Here is a 19671-nt window from a genome sequence, read left to right on the forward strand (position 1 = left end):
CATGGAGTGATATAGAGGCACTATAATATTCTTGGTCTTATTTACCATCCCTTACCTAATAATTCCTAGCATCCTGTTTGCTTTTTGGCCGCCACCACACACTGGGCAGAAGATTTCAGCATATTGTCTACAACAGGGGTGCCCAACGCGTCGATCGCGATCGACCGGTAGGTCAGGAAGGCAACGTGAGTCGATCGCAGAGCCCATCCCGGGCTCTGTGATAGACTCGTGTTGCCGTCCCGATCTACCGGGCCTATCAGCCTTCCTCTCCTCGACGTCAAAGACGCCGACGCCGGGCATTAGGCTGTTTTTGTCATTTGGGGGGGGGGGGGCGTGGCGGCGGCAGCAGCAACAGCCTGAAAAAGAAATCATCCTGGCCCGGGTCGGTGTCATACTCCGGAACTTATACCTCTTCCAGCCACACCCCCTGCTCCGCGGCTCTCTTCGGCATCTCAGCAGCAGCGATCGACACAAACTTCTGACGTCGGGGCCTACCCTCTGCGAGTCCCGCTTGTTTCAACTTCCTTTTTCCACAAAGACGGGACTCGTAGAGGGAAGGCCTCGATGTCGGCAGCTTGTCTTGATCACCGCTGCTGACGAGTTGCTTAAGAGAGCCGCGGAGCAGGGGGGTTTTGCCAGGTGCAGGTAGAAGGGAGAGGGCCAGATGCAGGACTCGTGGGTGAGGGAGCAGAAGAGAGAGAGAAAGAGAGAGGGGAGGGAAACAAAAGGAAATATTTCATACTGGGCTGGGCCGGAGGGGAGGGAGGGTGGAAAGATTCTGGCTACAGGGTGCATTAACAAAGGAAAAGGGGGGAAAGCTGAAAATGGAGATAGTGACACAAAGAAGAGAAAGAGTAAGCAGGACCTACTGAATAAGGATAGAGATACAGAGGAGACATGAAGAGGAGGTGAAATAGAGACATAGAAGTAATGCTGAAAAAGTGTGTGGGGGGGAGATAAAAACATTGAAAGGGCTAATGGTGAACATGGGGTAAAGGCAAGGACAGAGACAAATGAAGATTCTGAAAAAGTGGTGAGATAGGGATATAGGTGAGATGGACACAAAGAAGGGTGATGCTGGAAAATAGGTGGAATGGTAATTCTGACAGACACAGAAGGGAAATGCTGGATCAAGGAGAGATGGGGCTCAGGCTGGATGGAATGAGGAGAAATGCCTTGTTGGCCTGGAACTTCCTCTCCTACGTCAGAATTGACGTGAGGAAGCGGAATGCTGGTCAGCGTGACGCTTCTGCAGGGAAAGCTTGGGATGGCGGTGGCTTGGGGGCTGTTCCCCGATGGCGGTGGCAGCAAACCAAGTGGCTTGGGGGAGGGCACGGAGAAAGAAAGAAAGGGGGCAGACAGGGAGACAGAAAGAAGGGGGAACAGGGAGACAGAAATAAAAAGTTGGGGGAGAGAATGAGGTCTGGAGGAGAGGAAACATACAGGAGGCTGAAAGAAAGGAAGAAAAATTGGATGCACAGTCAAAAGAAGAAAGTGCAACCAGAGACTAATGAAATCACCAAACAGCAAAGGTAGGAAAAATGATTTTATTTTCAATTTAGTGATCAAAATGTGTCGGTTTTGAGAATTTATATCTGCTGTCTATATTTTGCACTATGGCTCCCTTTTACTAAACCGCAATAGCGTTTTTTAGCGCAGGGAGCCTATGAGCATTGAGAGCAGCACGAGGCATTCAGCGTAAATCCCTGTGCTAAAACCTACTATTGTGGTTTAGTAAAAAGGGAGGGAGTGTATTCGTCTATTTTTGTATTTTGTTACTGAGGTGACATTGCATAGAGTCATCTGCCGTGACCTCTTTGAAAAAACCTGGAATATGAATAATTAACATTTTCTCTGCCTTTCAGTGTGCTTTGTTTTTTTTTAAATTTTATTGTTGGTAGATCTTTTTGACTTAGTCATTATAAAAGTAGCTCGCAAGCCCATAAAGTGTGGGCACCCCTGGTCTACAATGACACCTAGATCTTTTCTTGGGTTCTGACTCCTAAGGTATACCCTAGCATCAGGTAACTATGATTTGGATTATTTTTCCCAATATGCATCATTTTACATTTGTCCACATGAAATTTCATCTTCCCTTTCATAAGGCAGTGGTCTCCAATGTGTGGCCCCTGAAGTCCTCAATTGTGGCTCTCAAACAGTTGGCTGAGATATTCTTGGAATCCTGTAAATGCATTTCAGTTTTGCTCACATGATATAGTAATTGCAAACAATTTAAGTACTGCTTGTATTGTGTGTATGAAAAACTTTGCATGTAAAGGGGGAGTTTGTATTTATTCCCTACTAGCATTCACCCCTGATGGCAGCCCATAAGGTGAAATGTGGCTATGTCAGGTTTTGATCATTTAATAATTAAAGTGCAACTTTCCTGATACTGTACTACTGGTCTGCTACATGTTTTTCTACTGGAGAACGGAAGTACAAGCCCTATCAGTATACTCCTTACCTTCACACATAGAATTTCTATCTGTAAGGATTCCACTCTTCTATCTGTTTCATGCAGAATGTTTATTTTGTTTGAATCAATTCCCTCTAACATATAGTGCAATCCTCCTCCAGTTTGATCCACTCTATCATTGTGATATAATTTGTAACCTGATAAGTGTCCCATTGATTATCCTCTTTCCACTAGATCTCTGAAATACCTATTACACAGTATCTTCCTCTTCATTCAGTGCTATATACTCTTAACTCTCCCATCTTATTTTTTAGGCTTCTAGCATTTGTATACAGACACTTCAAATTCTATTTCTCCTTTGCGTCTATATGGTGTTTAGAAGTTGACAGAGATAATTTGCTTTGTTTACTCTCCCCTTAAACACTCCTGGTTTTCTTTCAGCATTATTGAAACCTCTCTGTTGGGATTTCTTAAATGTCCTGTTTTTAACAGTATCCAAGAATACTCCATACCAAATCATGCACTCCTGGGCAACTGTTGGCTTCTCCTCCTATTTTAGTTTAAAAGCTCTTTTACCTACTTCTTAAATGTTAGCACCAGCAACTTGGTTCCATCCCAATTAAAGGTAGAATCCTTCTTTTTGGAATAGGCTTCCCATTTCCCAGCACATTGCCCAGTTCCTAACAATTCTAAATCCCTCATCCCTGTAGGGTTATTCCATGCCAAGTGATCTAATAGTCCCCACCATTATATTTTAGGTTTTGCACAGAGTAGTCAGGGCACTAAGAGAATTGTCCTAAGATTTTAGATTCCTGGCTGCAATAGTAACTGAGCTGGACCCACTTGTCTGGTTGAATGTTGACAGCATTGTGCACCGTAATGAATAAAGTGTCCTTTTTAGATGCTTATAAAATTGAGAATAATTGGTCAAGTGTGTTAATTTTTGGTAATCCAGCATAACATTTTGTGCTAGCTGCAATGATGCTAGTATGAGCATTATGGATACAAAAGCCCACCTGAAAGTTTTCCTCAAAGTATGCCTAAAAATTTGTCGCAGTTTGTTACAACAGATTTTGACCAATTTATCAGCTGCTATAGCTCCAGAGCAAGAGTAAATATCATAGATTATCCTTGCATTGGACTATACTCTCAAATTGGCAGCAATTCTGCATGAATAGCTGCATCTTAATATTCCTTCAAATTTGGCATCTTTGACATGGGGGCTAAAATTCCTCAATTTTCAGGGTCAATTTAAAAAAAAAGTCTGCCTATATCTTTCTAAAAGCAACACTGTTTGAAAGAGAAAATTTTACTCTATAATATACATGCCTTTTGGTTTTGCAATGGCACTGTCATAAATTCACCTCAAAATGAAGAATGCTTAGCAGTGTGGCATGCAATATTTGTATTTTGCATGATGTTTGATAATTTGAATACCACTATATTTCTAACTGTTTTATGCTTGTCAAAGATTTCTAAAAGTTCCACAGTATTGCTGTAATATGTTTTTTACTGGTGGTGAATGAGTTTAGTGATTGGTACTATATTTTGTGCTTCATTTGCTGTTCATTATCGGTTGGTTGCTTTGTATAACATTTGTGTACCATTCTTATTTTTCGGTATTAAAATAGATTTTACACTCAGAATTGATAGGCTTAAGTAGGCATTGTTGAACCCATTGTTACCAATCAGTTTAGCTATTTGTTTATTGCTTTGGTTCCATTCACATGGTTTAGGCAGGTGTTTTTTTAAAATTTTTGAACCTGTGCCAAGATATCTGATTCAAATTGTGTACTTCGCTTTTTAGGTTATAGATGTCAGACTTTGAAGAGGATATAACTTTGCCTCCCTGTTCATTTGGGAAAGGTAGAGGGGCATCAAAGTGCCATGTAACTTTCCATGTAAAAAAGGCTGCATTGAAAAGTTTTGAGGATTTTACAGATCAGACACTCAGGAGCAAAGCTTGGGATCCTGTAATTTAAAAACTCACAGTCAGGCTTGAGAACCTGCGGTAAAGAAACCCACCAATGTCTGTTGCTGCATGGCTATTGGTTGTGGCCCCTATGGCAGTGGGGATACTGGTTTGCTCATTTGGAAACCAGTAATGGCAAAGCCACTATGGACCAACACAATACCTATTTAATATACATTTTCTAGCCTTGTGATATGTGTATATCATGGTCCGTGCACACAAAATATCCCACACTTTTTGCAAATTTATATTTCAATAAGGGTTGCATTGCAAAACAAATACATTAGAATCTGTTATCCATCACCAACAGAGATTGGTGGATACCAGATAACTGTTTTTCTGGTTAATTGAGAGTTTGTTAGAAACCTTGACTAACACACTCTCAATTCCCCCTCCCACCCCGAAGCACCAGTGCAGTAGCAGTCCTGAGCTGCAAAGCCCTCCTCTTTCCCTCCCTCGAGCACCGAAGTGGCAGAAGCAGGCAGCGGTCCTGAGCCATGAACTCCCTCACTCCCTCCTTCTCTCCCTTCCTTACCTGAGTGTAGCTGGTCAACAGGAGGCAGCCTCAAAACAGGCTGCTCGTAGCCATCCCTGACAGGACCTTTCCTCTGATGCGTCATTATCCCAGGACAAGCAGGCATGATATTCTCACATGTGGGTGACGTCATCTACGGAGCCCCGATGCAAACAGCTTTTTCAAGCAAACTTGATTGAAGATTTAAAGTTTGCTCTGCTGCTCCACGCATGCGTGCCTTCCTGCTCCACTAGAGGGCGCATCTCCCCCTCGTGGTCTCCAGTTCAAATTTTTCCGCCGAGCCTAGAAGACGTGTATTTTAGGCTCTGCCCCGACTGCCTTCTAGCACTGCGATTTTTCTTTTTTAGTAATTTAGTCGCTGTGCGTGTTTTTTATTTAATTTTTTTATCTGTTCCTGCTTCTTTTTGACCGACCCGGAGGCTTCCGGGTCACCGCGGCCGCGTGGCTACTTGGGCCTCGGCCAGTTTCGTTTTCCTATGTCCCGGCCTTTGATCGGCTTTAAAAAGTGCACCCGGTGCGAGCGGCTTCTTTCCATCACAGACCCGCATCGCCTGTGCATCCTCTGCCTGGGGGCCGCCCATCCAACCGACTCCTGCCCCCAGTGCACTATTTTTCAGAACCGGGCCCTTCATCGAAGAAAAGCCCGCATGGCGGACCTTTTCACCGCCGACCAACTCTCTACCTCGGCCTCGAGGTCGGCCCCGGTCTCGACCCCGGCCTTGACCTCAGCCCTGAATACCTCGGCACCACCTCGAGATTCGACCCCGAAGACCTCGGGACAGCAAAAAGCCTCGGCCCCGGGTAAGTCTCCTCTTCCTTCTTCAGGTTCCGCACCAGCGAAGAAGCCAGCCTCGGGGACACCGGCGACACATGGTGGAAGCCCCATGCTTTCAGCCCTGGCGAAGCCTTCTAAGCCTTCGGGCCGTGCCTCCACCACACGGGAATACTCTGATACGAGGTCGCCCCCGGTGGAGTGCACCGAGGCATCGGACATGCCCTCGATGCTGTCCGTGCCCGTTTTCCAGGACCTGCTCCGGGCGAAGATCTCGTCGTAGCTGTCCGCTGCACTTGCCCATCTACAACCGACCCCGACCTCGACCTCGCGTGCGCCAGACCAGCCTGAGCTTCGCGTCGAGCCCCCTCGGGGCAAAGTGCGCCAGCTTCGCCGCATTCCATCCTCCTCGGATTCCTCCCCGAGGCGCCCGAGACACTCCCCCTCCTCGGACCGCCGTGGGGCAAAGCGTCGCGCTAAAACGACCGAAACCTCAAACCACCGTACCTCTAAGAAGGCCCGGGGTTCTCCCACACTACGAGGCCGTTCACCGACGCCCCGTACAGGAAAGCTGAAGGTGACTGAGTTATCACTCTCCAACCCTCACATCCTCCTAACTCCCCCTCGGACCGGGGCTCCGAGCCGAGGTCCCAGGCTTTCGCCGAGGGAGTCCGGGTCGAGGTCACCAATTCGACATCGATCGGTACCCCGTACCCCGGCATCGTCTCAGAAGGGCTCCTCGAGACAACGTAGGTCATCGACCCCGGAACACTGCCACAGTGTTTCCCCGGTCTCGGAGCACGGGTCAGAGCACGAACCTCGATACTCGAGGGAAGCCCCCCCGTCCTTCTCCGCCCGACGGAGGTCTCGTTCACCGTCCCCGCACGGGGCCCCAGGAACATCTCGCCCCTCCTTCACTCGCTTTGTCCAGGACATGGGCCACGCTCTGGACTTAGACCTCCAGTCCGACTCTAGATACTCTAAAGAGTACCTGGCGGAACTAGATCTACCATCGCCGCCCAGAGAGTCCCTTCGCTTACCACCCAATCAGGTACTCCAACAGGCTTTCTTCAGGAATCTGGAGACCCCCTACATGGTAACAGCTGTCCCCTCCAAAATAGAGTCCAAGTACCGTACAGTACCATACCCAGGTTTTGAGCAACCACAGCTCTCCCACCAGTCGCTGTTGGTAGAATCTTCCCTGAAAAAGGCTCACCCCTCCCGGGTCTCAGCGGCGGTCCCCCCAGGTCGAGAGGGCCGGACCCTGGACAAGTTCGGCAGAAGACTGTACCAGAACTCCATGATGGCCTCTAGGGTACAAAGTTACACTTTCACCTTCACGTCCTACTTGAAACATCTCATTGGACTGTTGGGAGCCTTTGCGACCGACCTGCCGGCCTCACGCCAAGGAGCCTTTAACCTGCTCCTGGAGGTCTTCTCCAACCTACGCTTCCATTTGTTTCACGTGGCCTATGATGGCTTCGAACTTTACTCCAGAGTAGCAGCCTTCGCTATCGCCATGCGCCGCCTAGCCTGGCTACGCCTCGTCGACATGGACCACAACTTACAGGACAGGTTGGCTAACCTCCCCTGCGTGGGCAAAGAACTTTTTGATGACACTATCGAGGCAGCTACGAAACGCCTTTCAGAGCACGAACGCTCGTTTGCCTCCCTCGTTCGGCAAAAACCAAAACCGCCAACGTCCAGGCCGTTCAGGGCCCCTCCTCGCCGCTACCCTCAAAAGTCCACCCCTGCCTTCTCACGGCCTCCACCCAGACGCCCGCAAGCTCACCATCGGGCTCCGCCCAAGTCCCAACCGCCTGCGACCGCCAAACCATCCCCGTCCTTTTGACGGGATGAGCAGATGGGGGCTGGCCCCCTCCGCCACAGCCCCAGGCCCCCTTCCCATCGGGGGATGCCTCAGAGCCTTCTACCTGCGCTGGGAACAAGTCACGTCGGACGCATGGGTCCTTGGCGTGATCTCATCAGGATACTCTCTCAACTTTCGGGAAAACCCTCCAGACAATCCTCCAAGGGCGTGCCCTCCCAACCGAACTCAGTTACCCCTCCTTCTCTCAGAAGCTCGAGAACTGCTTCGCCTACGGGCAGTGGAGGTGGTCCCCCCCCGACCAACGGGGGAAAGGGTTCTACTCCCGTTACTTCCTGGTACCAAAGAAGACGGGAGACCTGCGCCCAATTCTAGACTTGAGGCGACTCAACAAATTTCTGGTGCGGGAAAAGTTCCGGATGCTTTCCCTACTGATTCTCTACCCTCTCATCAACGAGGGCGATTGGCTCTGCTCCCTCGATCTGAAGGAAGCCTATACACATGTTCCAGTGCACCCCGCTCACCGCAAGTACCTGCGCTTCCAGGGGGGGGACCTGCACCTACAATACCGAGTCCTCCCCTTTGGCCTGGCGTCGTCACCCCGAGTCTTCACGAAGTGCCTCGTGGTGGTCGCAGCTGCCTTACGCGCGCAGGGCCTCCAGGTATTCCCCTACCTAGACGACTGGCTGATCAAAGCCCCGTCCAGAGAGGGGGTTATCTCAGCGACCCGACAGACTATTATTTACCTTCAAGGTCTGGGGTTCGAGGTAAACTTCCCAAAATCCCAACTGCGCCCCTCTAAATCCTTACAGTTCATCGGGGCCGTGCTGGATACGGTTCGACTCCGCTTCTTCCTTCCCCCTCTACGTCAAGAGGTGTTAGTAAGTCTGAGCTGAAGGATTTCGCTGCTGACCTCGGTATCAGCTCGACAGATGATGACTCTTCTGGGCCACATGGCCTCTACTGTCCACGTCATACCCTTCGCCCGCCTCCACCTGAGGATTCCTCAATGGACCCTGGCCTCCCAATGGCGTCAGGACCGGGACCCAATCAACCGTCCCGTGACAGTGACTCCTTCCTTGCAACGATCGCTCCTCTGGTGGGCCGACTCTTCAAATCTATCCAAAGGTTTACTTTTTCTCGCCCCTCCACACAGCAAGATACTCACCACAGATTCGTCGGAGTACGCTTGGGGAGCTCACCTGGATGGCCTACGCACTCAGGGGATGTGGTCAACAGAGGACCGCCGCTGCCACATCAACGTGCTGGAGCTTCGGATCATCTATCTCGCCGCTGTGGCTTTTCAACATCTGCTCCACAACCGGGTGGTTCTCGTCCGAACCAACAACCAGGTAGCAATGTACTACGTAAACAAGCAAGGGGGGACGGGGTCTCGGGCCCTCTGTCAGGAACCCTGCGTCTCTGGAAGTGGGCGATCTCCAACAACATCTTCCTTCGAGCGGTGTACATACAAGGAGAGCGAAACTGCCTGGCAGACAGACTCAGCCGCCTTCTCCAGCCACACGAGTGGTCGCTGCACGCTCAAACTTTACGACAGGTGTTCGAAAAGTGGGGGACTCCTCAGATAGATCTGTTCGCCTCCCCCCTCAACCACAAACTCACTCAATTCTGCTCCCGGATGTACTCCCCGGACCGCCTCGAGGCCGACGCCTTCCTCCTAGATTGGGAGGGAAGGTTTCTATACACGTTTCCGCCTTTTCCTCTGATTCTGCGGACGCTGGTCCATCTCAAACCAGTGCGAGCCACCATGATCTTGATTGCTCCTCGGTGGCCACGCCAGCCTTGGTTTTCCCTCCTACTTCGACTCAGTACCAGAGATCCACTGCCTCTGCCTCTGTTTCCCTCTCTGCTTTCACAGAGCCAGGGTTCGCTGTTACATCCAAATCTTCAGTCTCTTCATCTGAATGCTTGGTCTCTCTCCCCCTGACTTCTCTCCCTGTGTCGCAATCAGTCAAGGAAATACTGGAAGCCTCGAGGAAGGCCTCGACTAGAACCTGCTATTCCCAAAAGTGGATCAGATTCTCGTCCTGGTGCTCCTCGCACGACCAGGACCCGATGTCGGTCCCGGTCCCCTTGGTCCTGGAGTATTTGCTCCATCTTTCTCACTCCTGCCTGAAGACCAATTCCATTCGGGTACATCTTAGTGCAATTGCTGCCTTCCATCAACCCCTGGAAGGAAAAGCCCTGTCACTCCATCCCTTAGTTTCTCGTTTCATGAAAGGTCTTTTGAATGTCCACCCCCCTGTCAAACCTCCCCCGGTGGTTTGGGATCTTAATATGGTCCTGGCTCAACTCATGAAACCCCCTTTTGAGCCATTAGACAAATGCCATCTGAAATTCCTCACTTGGAAGGTGATCTTCCTGCTCACACTCACTTCCGCTCGACGAGTCAGCGAGTTACAGGCGCTGGTGGCGGACCCACCTTTCACGGTATTCCATCATGACAAGGTGGTTCTTCGCACCCATCCTAAATTTTTACCTAAGATTGTGTCTGATTTCCACCTCAATCAGTCCATTGTTCTTCCGGTGTTTTTTCCGAAGCCCCACTCTCATCCTGGGGAAGCGGCGCTTCACACGCTTGACTGTAAGAGAGCGTTGGCTTTTTATCTTCAACGCACCAAGTCTCATCGGAAGGTTCCTCAATTATTTTTGTCCTTTGATCCTAATCGGTTGGGACGTCCTGTTTCCAAGCGCACCTTGTCCAACTGGTTGGCTGCTTGTATTTCTTTTTGCTACGCTCAGGCTGGTCTCGAGCTTCATGGTCGGGTCACGGGACATAAGGTCCGAGCGATGGCAGCTTCTGTGGCGTTCCTCCGGTCTACTCCGGTGGAGGATATCTGCAAGGCTGCCACTTGGTCTTCGGTTCATACTTTCACCTCCCACTACTGTCTGGATTCGTTGTCCAGAAGCGACGGCCGGTTTGGCCAGTCGGTTTTACGTAACCTGTTTTCCTAAATTGCCATCCTCCCACCTGCCCTTTTTTGGTTGGCTTGGAGGTCACCCACATGTGAGAATATCATGCCTGCTTGTCCTGGGATAAAGCACAGTTACTTACCGTAACAGGTGTTATCCAGGGACAGCAGGCATATATTCTCACAACCCGCCCTCCTCCCCGGGGATGGCTTCTTTGCTGGCTATGGAACTGAGGACCACGAGGTGGGGATGCGCCCTCTAGTGGGCAAGAAGGCATGCACATGCGTGGTGCAGCATAGCAAACTTGAAACTTCAATCAAGTTTGCTTGAAAAGCTGTCTGCGCTGGGGCTCCGTAGATGACATCACCCACATGTGAGAATATATGCCTGCTGTCCCTGGATAACACCTGTTACAGTAAGTAACTGTGCTTTTTCTGACGCATCTTGAGCGTGCAGCCTTAGAACACAAAGGCTATTCTGATGTGGTCATTGCCACTCTTCTCAAGTCTAAGAAGTTGTCTATAGTTTCTGCATATGTTAAGGCATGGAAGGCTTTCTAACACTGGTGTGCTCAGGACTAGGTGGACCCTTATTCAGCTCCGAGCTCTGTAATTCTCGCCTTTCTTCAGGCTGGTCTTGATAAAAGCCTCACTGTGGCATCTCTTTGGGTCCAGGTGGCTGGGCTCTCTTGTTTTAGAGCCTGGGATGATCATTTCTCTTTGGTGTCTCATTTTGATGTCGCTAGATTTCTGAAGGAGCCTCTTTGCATCAGACCGCTGGTTAAGCCGCCATGCCTTTCTTGAGACCTCAACCTGGTGCTTTCTAGCCTCACCTGGGCTCCCTTGAGCCCCTTCAGGATGCTTTCCTCTTGGACTTGATGCTCAAGACCGTGTTTCTGGTTGCTATTACCTCAGTGCAGCGTGTTTCGGAACTCCAGGCTCTTTCTTGTAGGGAACCGTTCCTACGCATCTCAGAGACTGGGATTTCCCTACGCAGGTTCCTTCTTTTTTGCCGAAGGTGATTTTGGCTTTCCATGTTAATCAGGAAGTGTGTTTGCCTGTTTTTCAGCCTACTGGTTCCAGGAAACAAGATCGCCTTTTGAAGAAACTTGATGTGTGCAGAGTGCTTCTTCACTACCTGGAGGTCACTAATGAATTTTGTCGTGCTGCCTCATTCTGTTAAGCAGGGCGTTCCCGCTTCTAAGGCCATGATTTCCAAATGAATCCATAGGACCATTTCGTCAGCCTATATTCTCAAAAGCCAACTCAGTCTTTTGAACATGCTTATAGAGATCCCCATCTCAACTACCTCCTCAACCGATTTGTTTTATTTCATCAATGCTGGACTCTCATTACCACAGACAACTGAGTCCTCAAAGTCATTCAGGAGAGGTACTCTCTTCATTTTATCACCATTCCTTCAAACAACCCTCCAACAGAGTCCTCTTTCACATCTCAACAGACATCCCTTCTTCTTCAGAAAATCGAAGCTCTGCTTCAACTAAATGCCATAGAAGTAGTGCCCCAACCCAGAAAAATCAGAGGTTCTACTCCGGGTATTTCCTAATTCCAAAGAAGCCTAGAGGTCTTCATCCTATTCTCAACCTCCAAGCTCTCAACAAATATTAGGCCAAAGAAAAGTTTTGCATGCTATCCCTGGGGATCCAGTACCCACTTCTAGAATGAAATGATTGGCTATGGTTCTAGACCTCAAAGAGTTCTACAAACATGTATCCGTACACCCTAAACACAGAAAGTTTCTTCTTTTTCATGTAGATCAGCATTTCCAGTACAAAGTTCTGCCATTTGGCCTTGCTTTATCTCCAAGAGCATTCACAAAGTGCCTAGTGGTAGAAGCAGCAACTCTCTGTACCCATGTGTTTCAAGTGTTTCCGTATCTGGTCGATTGGTTGATAAAAGCTACATCGCCTCAAGTAGTGCACTCGGCAAATCAACTGACCATAGCTTTTCTCCAGCTTCTAGGGTCTGAAGTCATCCCACTCAAGTGTTGAAGTTCATAGGAGCCGTACTCAACACCACTCTTCTACGAGCTTTCCTACTCCAACAAAGACAAAACATCTTGCTTCACCTTTTCAATCATATGTCCACTCTGCCGAACATCTCAGCAAGACAAATGATATGCCTCGTAGGTCACATGGCATCTACAGTTCATGTAATGCCCTTCGCTTGACTTCATCTCAGATCAGCTCAATGGACCCTTGCGTTTTACCTCGGACGGTGCTGTGGGACCAAGCATGGAAAGAGTCCCGAATGGGGAAGAGGAAGGGAACTACCCGGTCTATTCCTCTGGCTGCCAGGAGTTCCAAGAGCTTGGTGCAGACAACGTTGGACAGTGGGTTCTCTTGCCATCCTAATGAGATGCCTCCGACTCTGGTAGGTACACCGGGCTTGGTGAACCTCAGTGACGATCGGGTTTCCTTAAGCCCGATTCAGGGGCAATGTCCTGTCCAACCAGGAAGCAGCCCTGCAGAGAGAATGGCTGAACAGCTTACCCTGAAAGATAGATTGCTGTCTAGCCCTGGAGGAGCAGTGGGAGGAGAAGTAATGGAGGAAGAAGTCCCCACTGGAGCCCAGACTATGGTCTCAAAGCAGAGGCAGGAAAAACTTCTGTGAGTAATAACATTCAATTTGGACAATTGACTAAGCCAGCAGTAGTGAATTTAGAGGAACTGAGGAAGGCTATAGAAATCATGGACTCTAACCTCCAGAAGGCAATGATTAAGGTACAGGCAGACTGTATCTCTGTCAGCTCTCAGGTAGGGATTCATGAGGTAAAATTAAGAGAACAAGCAGACAAAATTAAAAAACATGAAGAACAGATTACTCAAATAAAGAAGGTAGAAATGGAGATATTAAAGAAAGATCCTTTATTAAAAAAACAAAACAAAACTAGAATATATGGAAAATAGAGAAGAAAAAACTTAAGACTTTTAAACTTTCCCAAATCTCCAGTATTATCTCCACTTGAGATGATGGGTAAGAAGAACATAAGAAGTTGCCCCCGCTGAGTCAGACCAGAGGTCCATCTTGCTCAGCGGTCCGCTCCCGCGGCGGCCCATCAGGCCTAGTGCCTGAACAGTGGTCCCTGATTAATTTTGTAACTTACCTCTAATCCCATCCCTATAATCTACCTTTACTCTTATCTGTACCCCTCAATCCCTTTGTCTTCCAAGTACCTATCCAAAGCTTCTTTGAACCCCTGTAGCGTGCTCCTGTTTATCACATCCTCTGGTAGCGCGTTCCATGTATCCACCACCCTCTGTGTGAAAAAGAACTTCCTGGCGTTTGTCCTAAACCTCTCCCCTTTCAATTTCTCTGAGTGCCCCCTTGTACTTATTAATCCCCTTAATTTGAAAAATCTGTCCCTGTCTATTTTTTCTATGCCCTTCATGATCTTGAAGGTTTCTATCATGTAGATATTTGAAAGAAATTTTAATGATTCCGCAAGATAACTTGCCGCCTATCACTGCGGCTCAATATATATCTACAGGAAAGAAACGGGAGAGTTCCATTCCTGCTGAAAGAGGAGAAACTGAGAAGGGAGGAATGAACTTAACACATTTTTTGGAGAATTCCCTGGAAGTAGTTACGGAAAGGATAACTCTATTGGTAACATTTGCCTTGGAGCATGACAGAGACTTTGTATTTAAACTTTACTTCAGACACATGAATGATAAGTTGTTTGGATCAGCAATCCGGATTTTTCTTGATATTTCTCAAGTGACACAGAAGAGACGGAAAGGATTTCTTCTTTATAAACCTAGAGCTTTGGCTCTAGGTGCATCCTTTATTTTGAAATTCCCAGCAAAATGCTGTGTTTCATTACAAGGAAAACATTTTTTATTTTTTCGAACCAAAGCAATTGTTGGAATTTATATCTGCCAAGGAAGGTGGGGGGGGGGGGGGAGTGGTGATTGGTCCAATAGTTCTACCAGCAGTTTAAGTCCAGGCTATTGGGGGTTTCCATCATTGTCTCCTGAGCTGTTCCTGTAATTAATAAGTATATTTCCATTATTATTATACTAATACTTGGATTCATATTTTTAAGTTTGAGGACTAAATAATCTATACTATTTCTTTCCCTTACATTACTGTAAAAAGTGATGTTAGGTTTATTAAATTTCTTTGATTAATGATGTAAATCTGTATTCAAGTATTGAAGTGCTTGTTTAATAATCTGAAAAATTGAATAAATAAAAAAAAAGGACCATGGTGTTTCAAAATCACCTTGCCTCTTCGTCAATCTTTCTCTAGTGGTGATTGAATCCAACAAATCTCTCCAGAGGCTTGCTATTTCACATCCTTCCACACTACAAAATACTCATGATGGAAGCATCCACATATGCTTGGGGAGCTGACCTAGATGGTCTCAGGACTCAGGGTATATGGTCTGCTTGAGAGAAGACATTTCACATCAACCTGTTAGAGTTGCGGGCAATTCGCAATGCTCTGAAAATGGTTCAAGATCATCTCTCCAACCAGCTCCTCCTTGTTCGCATAATCAAGTAGCAATGTACTACTTCAACAAAAAGGGAGGAACAGGCTCTCTTCCTCTGTCAAGAAGCTGAGTTCATTTGGAACTAGCCAATTCCTTGAAACATATTTCTCAAAGCCGTATATGTGCAAGGGAAATTAAATGCTCTAGCAGATGATCTCAGCAGATTCCTTTAGCTGCATGAATGGGCTCTGAACTCCAAAGTCTTATGCCACATCTCATTATGGGGGACTCCTCAGATAGACCTGTTTGCATCTCCCCACAGCCACAAATTGCCTCACTTCTGCTTCAGATAGTACTCATCGTTTGGAGGCAGATGCATTTTTTCTGTATTGGCCACACAAGTTCCTATATGCGTTTCTGCAAATCCCTCTGGTCCTGAAGACATTAGTCTAGCTTAAACAGCCAGCCATGATGATCCTGATAGCTCCTCAGTGGCCCAGACAACTTTGGTTCTCCCTTTTACTTCAACTGACTCTCAAGGATCCAATTCCATTACAGATCTTTCCATCTCTACTCACTCAGTCAAGGCTCTCTTTTGCATCCCAGTCTTCAATCTCTGCACCTAACAGATTGGTACCTCTTGACCTGACGTCAGCAGATTTCAGTCTTTCTGCCCCAGTACAAGCTTTTATAGCTGCTTCCAGAAAACCTTGTATTCACCACTGCTATTGACTCAAATGGACAGGTTTCACATTGAGATGTAATCTCCATCATCTGGATCCTTCCACATCTTCTATTCCTTCAGTATTGGACTACCTTCTCCATTTATCCAACACTGGACTTAAAACCACTTTGGTCAGAGTTCACCTCAGTGCTATTAGTGCTTACCATGCCTTTCAACAATAAACCTCTTTCTACTCATCTGCTTGTGTCCCGGTTTATGAAAGGACTCTTGAACTCGAAACCTCCACTAAAACTGCCTTATCTGGGATCTCAATATAGGTCTCACCAGTCTGATGAAGCCGCTGGCATCTACTCATCTTAAGTTTCTCACTCGGAAAGTGGTCTTCTAGATTTCTGTCACTTCTGCTTGTTGAGTGAATGAACGTCAAGCACTTTGCAATCCACCTTTTACAGTGTTTCATCATGACAAGGTGGTTCTCAGAACATATCCTAAATTCCTTCCCAAGGTAGCCATGGAGTTTCATCTGAATCGATGTATTGTGCTTCCTATATTCTTTCTAAAGCCACATTCTCACCCTGGAGAAACTGTTCTTCATACCTTGGACTGTAAATGTGCCTTGGCTTACTATTTAGAAAGAACTAAGCCACACAGGTCTTCACCTCAACTGTTCATCTCTTTTGACCCTAACAGGTTGGGTCTGCCTGTAACCAAACAAACTATTCCATAAGGTTAGCGACTTGCATTTCCTTCTGCTATGTTCAGGTTGTGCTGCAGTTCGAGGGATGTGTTACAGCCAGGGCTGTGGAGTCGGAGTTGAGGAGTCAGAGTCGGAGGAAATTTCGGATACCTGGAGTCGGAGTCGGAGTCAGAAGTACAAAAAACTGAGGAGTCGGAGTCGGAACATTTATCTACCGACTCCATTTTTGAACTTGGCATACCAATCACGAGCGATTCTTTCAGCTATAGCACCCACTATATACACAGCACAAATGTTGCAAGCAGCTTCTGCGGCCTTAGAACCTTGATTAAAAGCAAAAAGAAGGTGGTGTTGAAAATGCTCATTTCTCTCAACTTGACATTCCATTTTAACGATCTGAAAATTAACCAGTGCTGTGGAGTCGGAGTCTGAAGTACAAAAAACTGAGGAGTTGGAGTCGGAACATTTATCTACCGACTCCACAGCCCTCGTTACAGCACACAAAGTCCAAGCTATGGCAGCATCAGTGGATTTTTTGCTTTACACTCACATTGAAGATATTTGCAAAGCAGCTACTTGGTCCTCGTTTCACTCCTGATTTCACACATTTACATCTCACTACTGTCTAGAATTCTATTCTAGGCGAGATAGTTGTTTTAGCCAAGCAGTTTTACAGAATTTATTTTCTTCCTAATGGCCAACTCTCCCACCAATCCCGTTCATTAAGCTAAGGATTCCTATATGTGAGATTATGCTGCCTGCTTGCCCAGGGAAAAAGCACAGATACATTAATGTAACAGGTATTATCCAGGGACAGCAGGCAGATATTCTCACATCCCTCCCACCTCCTTTGTTGGCTTCATAGCTTGCTTACGAAACTGAGGAACCGTGAGCCGACGTTGGGCAGGAAGACACTCGCACTTGCACAGTGCGGGCAATCTCAAAGCTTCTCAAAGCTCAAAGTGACAGTGCACTTTCAACTGTCCATTCTGGGCTCTGTGGATGACATCACCCACATGTGAGAATATCTGCCTGCTGTCCCCGGATAACACTTGTTACAGTAAGTAATTGTGCTTTGCCACAGGAAATAGGATCTTTTCTTAAGGCTTTGCTGTTAATACAAGATTTCACTATTGCAAAAACACCTTCATCAAAGGCTATAACTAGAGAAAAAGCTTCTAGGGATTTCCAAATTTTTACATTCATGGGTTAATATTAAAAACAGACTGAATATTTTAAATAAGATTTGCTATTCTAGAATCATACTTCCTTGTCTTTGACATTTTACCTGTTCTTATGTATTGTAGGTGCATTCTACGCCTTATCCTACAACACTAAAATTGACCAAGATAATACTGTAGCTGTACTGCCAACAGGTAATAACCTCCATGAGTTATATTAAGAAGAATAGCCGCACTGGGTCAGACCAATGGTCCATCTGGCCCAGTATTTTGCTTCTAACAGTGGCCAATCCAGGTCACAAGTACCTGTCAGAAACCCAAATAATAGAAACATTGAATGAACTCTAAAAATTCAGAATAAATGCAAAAATAAAAAATAAAAATTTGAAGATCGGAAGGAACGAGGCCCATTCCCTCCTGCCACCGAAGTCAAGCAACCCCCCCCCCCCACCTACATACATGGCAGCAGGAGAGATGCCCACTCCCTCAAAAACAACCTAGGCTAGTCAGAGCCTTAGGGAGCAGGGGGTCAGAGGCATGGAGGGGGTGTTGCTTGGTGGCGAGAGGGAGTGGGCATCTCTTCCGCTGCTGAGGGGTATTGGGGGGGGGGGGCGTTGCTTGGTGGGGGAGGGTATCTCTTCCGCTGCTGTGGGGAGCGGGTGCTTGGCTGCAGAAGGTAGTGGGCATCTCTCCCACTGCTGGAGGGGGGAGAGTTAGCAGTGTTAGGTGATTGTGCGACGCGGCAGGAGAGAGTTGGCAGGCAGTGCGACGCGGCAGGAGAGATCGGAGATCCTGCCGATCTTCAATTTGGTTTTGTTGTTATTTTTAAATTTGCAGGATGGAGGGAGGTCTGAGCTGTCAAGCCTTATTTTCCTGTCAGTGCCTGAGGTAAGACAACAACAGCTCAGACCTGTCTGCAAATTCTGATAGCAGATGTGGCACAGAGGTTACAGAATCGCTAGGTATGCTCATTTTAATAGTAATGACCTCATTGTACTACATTTGCATGGCATTATGGGATACTGCCAGAAAACTTGTAAAAGACCACGGTAAAGCCGTTTTAATAATCAGCTGCTAAAATATATGCATGCTAAAGTGGCTGGAACTGGTTTAGTGAGCATTTTAAAGGTAGATTTTAGTTTTGAGAATCTGGCCCTTAGAATGTTATAATTGCTCTGTATAGCTCCATGGTGCAACCTCACCTCGAGTTTTGTGTTCATGTCTGGTCTCCTTATCTCAAGAAAGATATAGCAGCACTAGAAAAGGTTCCAAGACAAGCGACCAAGATGATAAAGGGGATGGAACTCCTCTCGTATGAGGAAAGACTAAAATGGTTAGGGCTCTTCAGCTTGGAAAAGAGACAGCTGAGGGGAGATATGATTGAAGTCTTCAAAATCTTGAGTGGTGTAGAACGGGTACAAGTGGATCCATTTTTCACTCTGTCAAAAATTACAAAGTTACAGGGAAATACTTTTAAAACCAATAGGAGGAAATATTTTTTCACTCATTGTCAGAGATTGTAGTAAAAGCGAATAGCGTAGCTGGTTTTCAGAAATGTTTGGACAATTTCCTAAAGGAAAAGTCTATAGTCTGTTATTGAGACAGACATGGGGGAAGGCACTGCTTGCCCTGGATTGGTGGCATGGAATGTTGCTACTGTTTGGGTTTTTGTGCTAGGTACTAGTGATCTGGATTGGCCACCATGAGGACTGGCTATTGGGCTTGATGGACCATTGGTTCCTAACTCTGATTCTTGAATGCCACAGGTAGGTCAGGTTTTCAGAATGTCCATAATGAATATGCATATGATAAATTTGCATGCACTATCTCTGTTGAATGCAAATTTATTTCATGTATATTCATGGTGGATAATTTGAAAACCTGATCTATCTGGTACTTGAGCACCAGAGCTGCTATTTTTCTCCCATATGGAGAATCAAATTGACTGTACACTCCTCCCTCTGTATTCACAGTGGTTAGGGGCAGAGCCCTCCCGCGAATACGGAAAAATCGTGAATAACTTTTCTAGGTACTTGCCCAGACTCGGAACTCAGTTATGTCCTCTCACTTTTCTGGAATGCAGCGGCCAGTGAAGGGGGTGCACTGTTTACAAACAAGGCGGAGTGCTTGGGGTGCATGGCAAACAAGCCTGTGCACGCGATGCTTATGCCCAAGCCCAGATCTCAGGTTGCA

General features: G+C 47.0%; 1 protein-coding gene across 4 annotated transcripts in view; it reads left to right on the forward strand.

The window, feature by feature from the left end:
* RPP40 (ribonuclease P/MRP subunit p40) overlaps positions 1-19671 on the forward strand; it is a 91369-nt gene that overhangs the window by 17913 nt on the left and 53785 nt on the right. For 3 of the 4 annotated variants that reach the window (XM_033934775.1, XM_033934776.1, XM_033934774.1), the window contains exon 3: positions 17605-17673. The exons of the other annotated variant lie outside the window; for it this stretch is intronic. In XM_033934775.1, coding sequence (XP_033790666.1) covers positions 17605-17673 — 69 coding nt within the window. The remainder of the gene's footprint in view (positions 1-17604; positions 17674-19671) is intronic. 4 annotated transcript variants of the gene reach the window in all.

Source organism: Geotrypetes seraphini, chromosome 2 (genome assembly GCF_902459505.1).
Source record: "Geotrypetes seraphini chromosome 2, aGeoSer1.1, whole genome shotgun sequence".
Classification (NCBI taxonomy): Eukaryota; Metazoa; Chordata; class Amphibia; order Gymnophiona; family Dermophiidae; genus Geotrypetes; species Geotrypetes seraphini.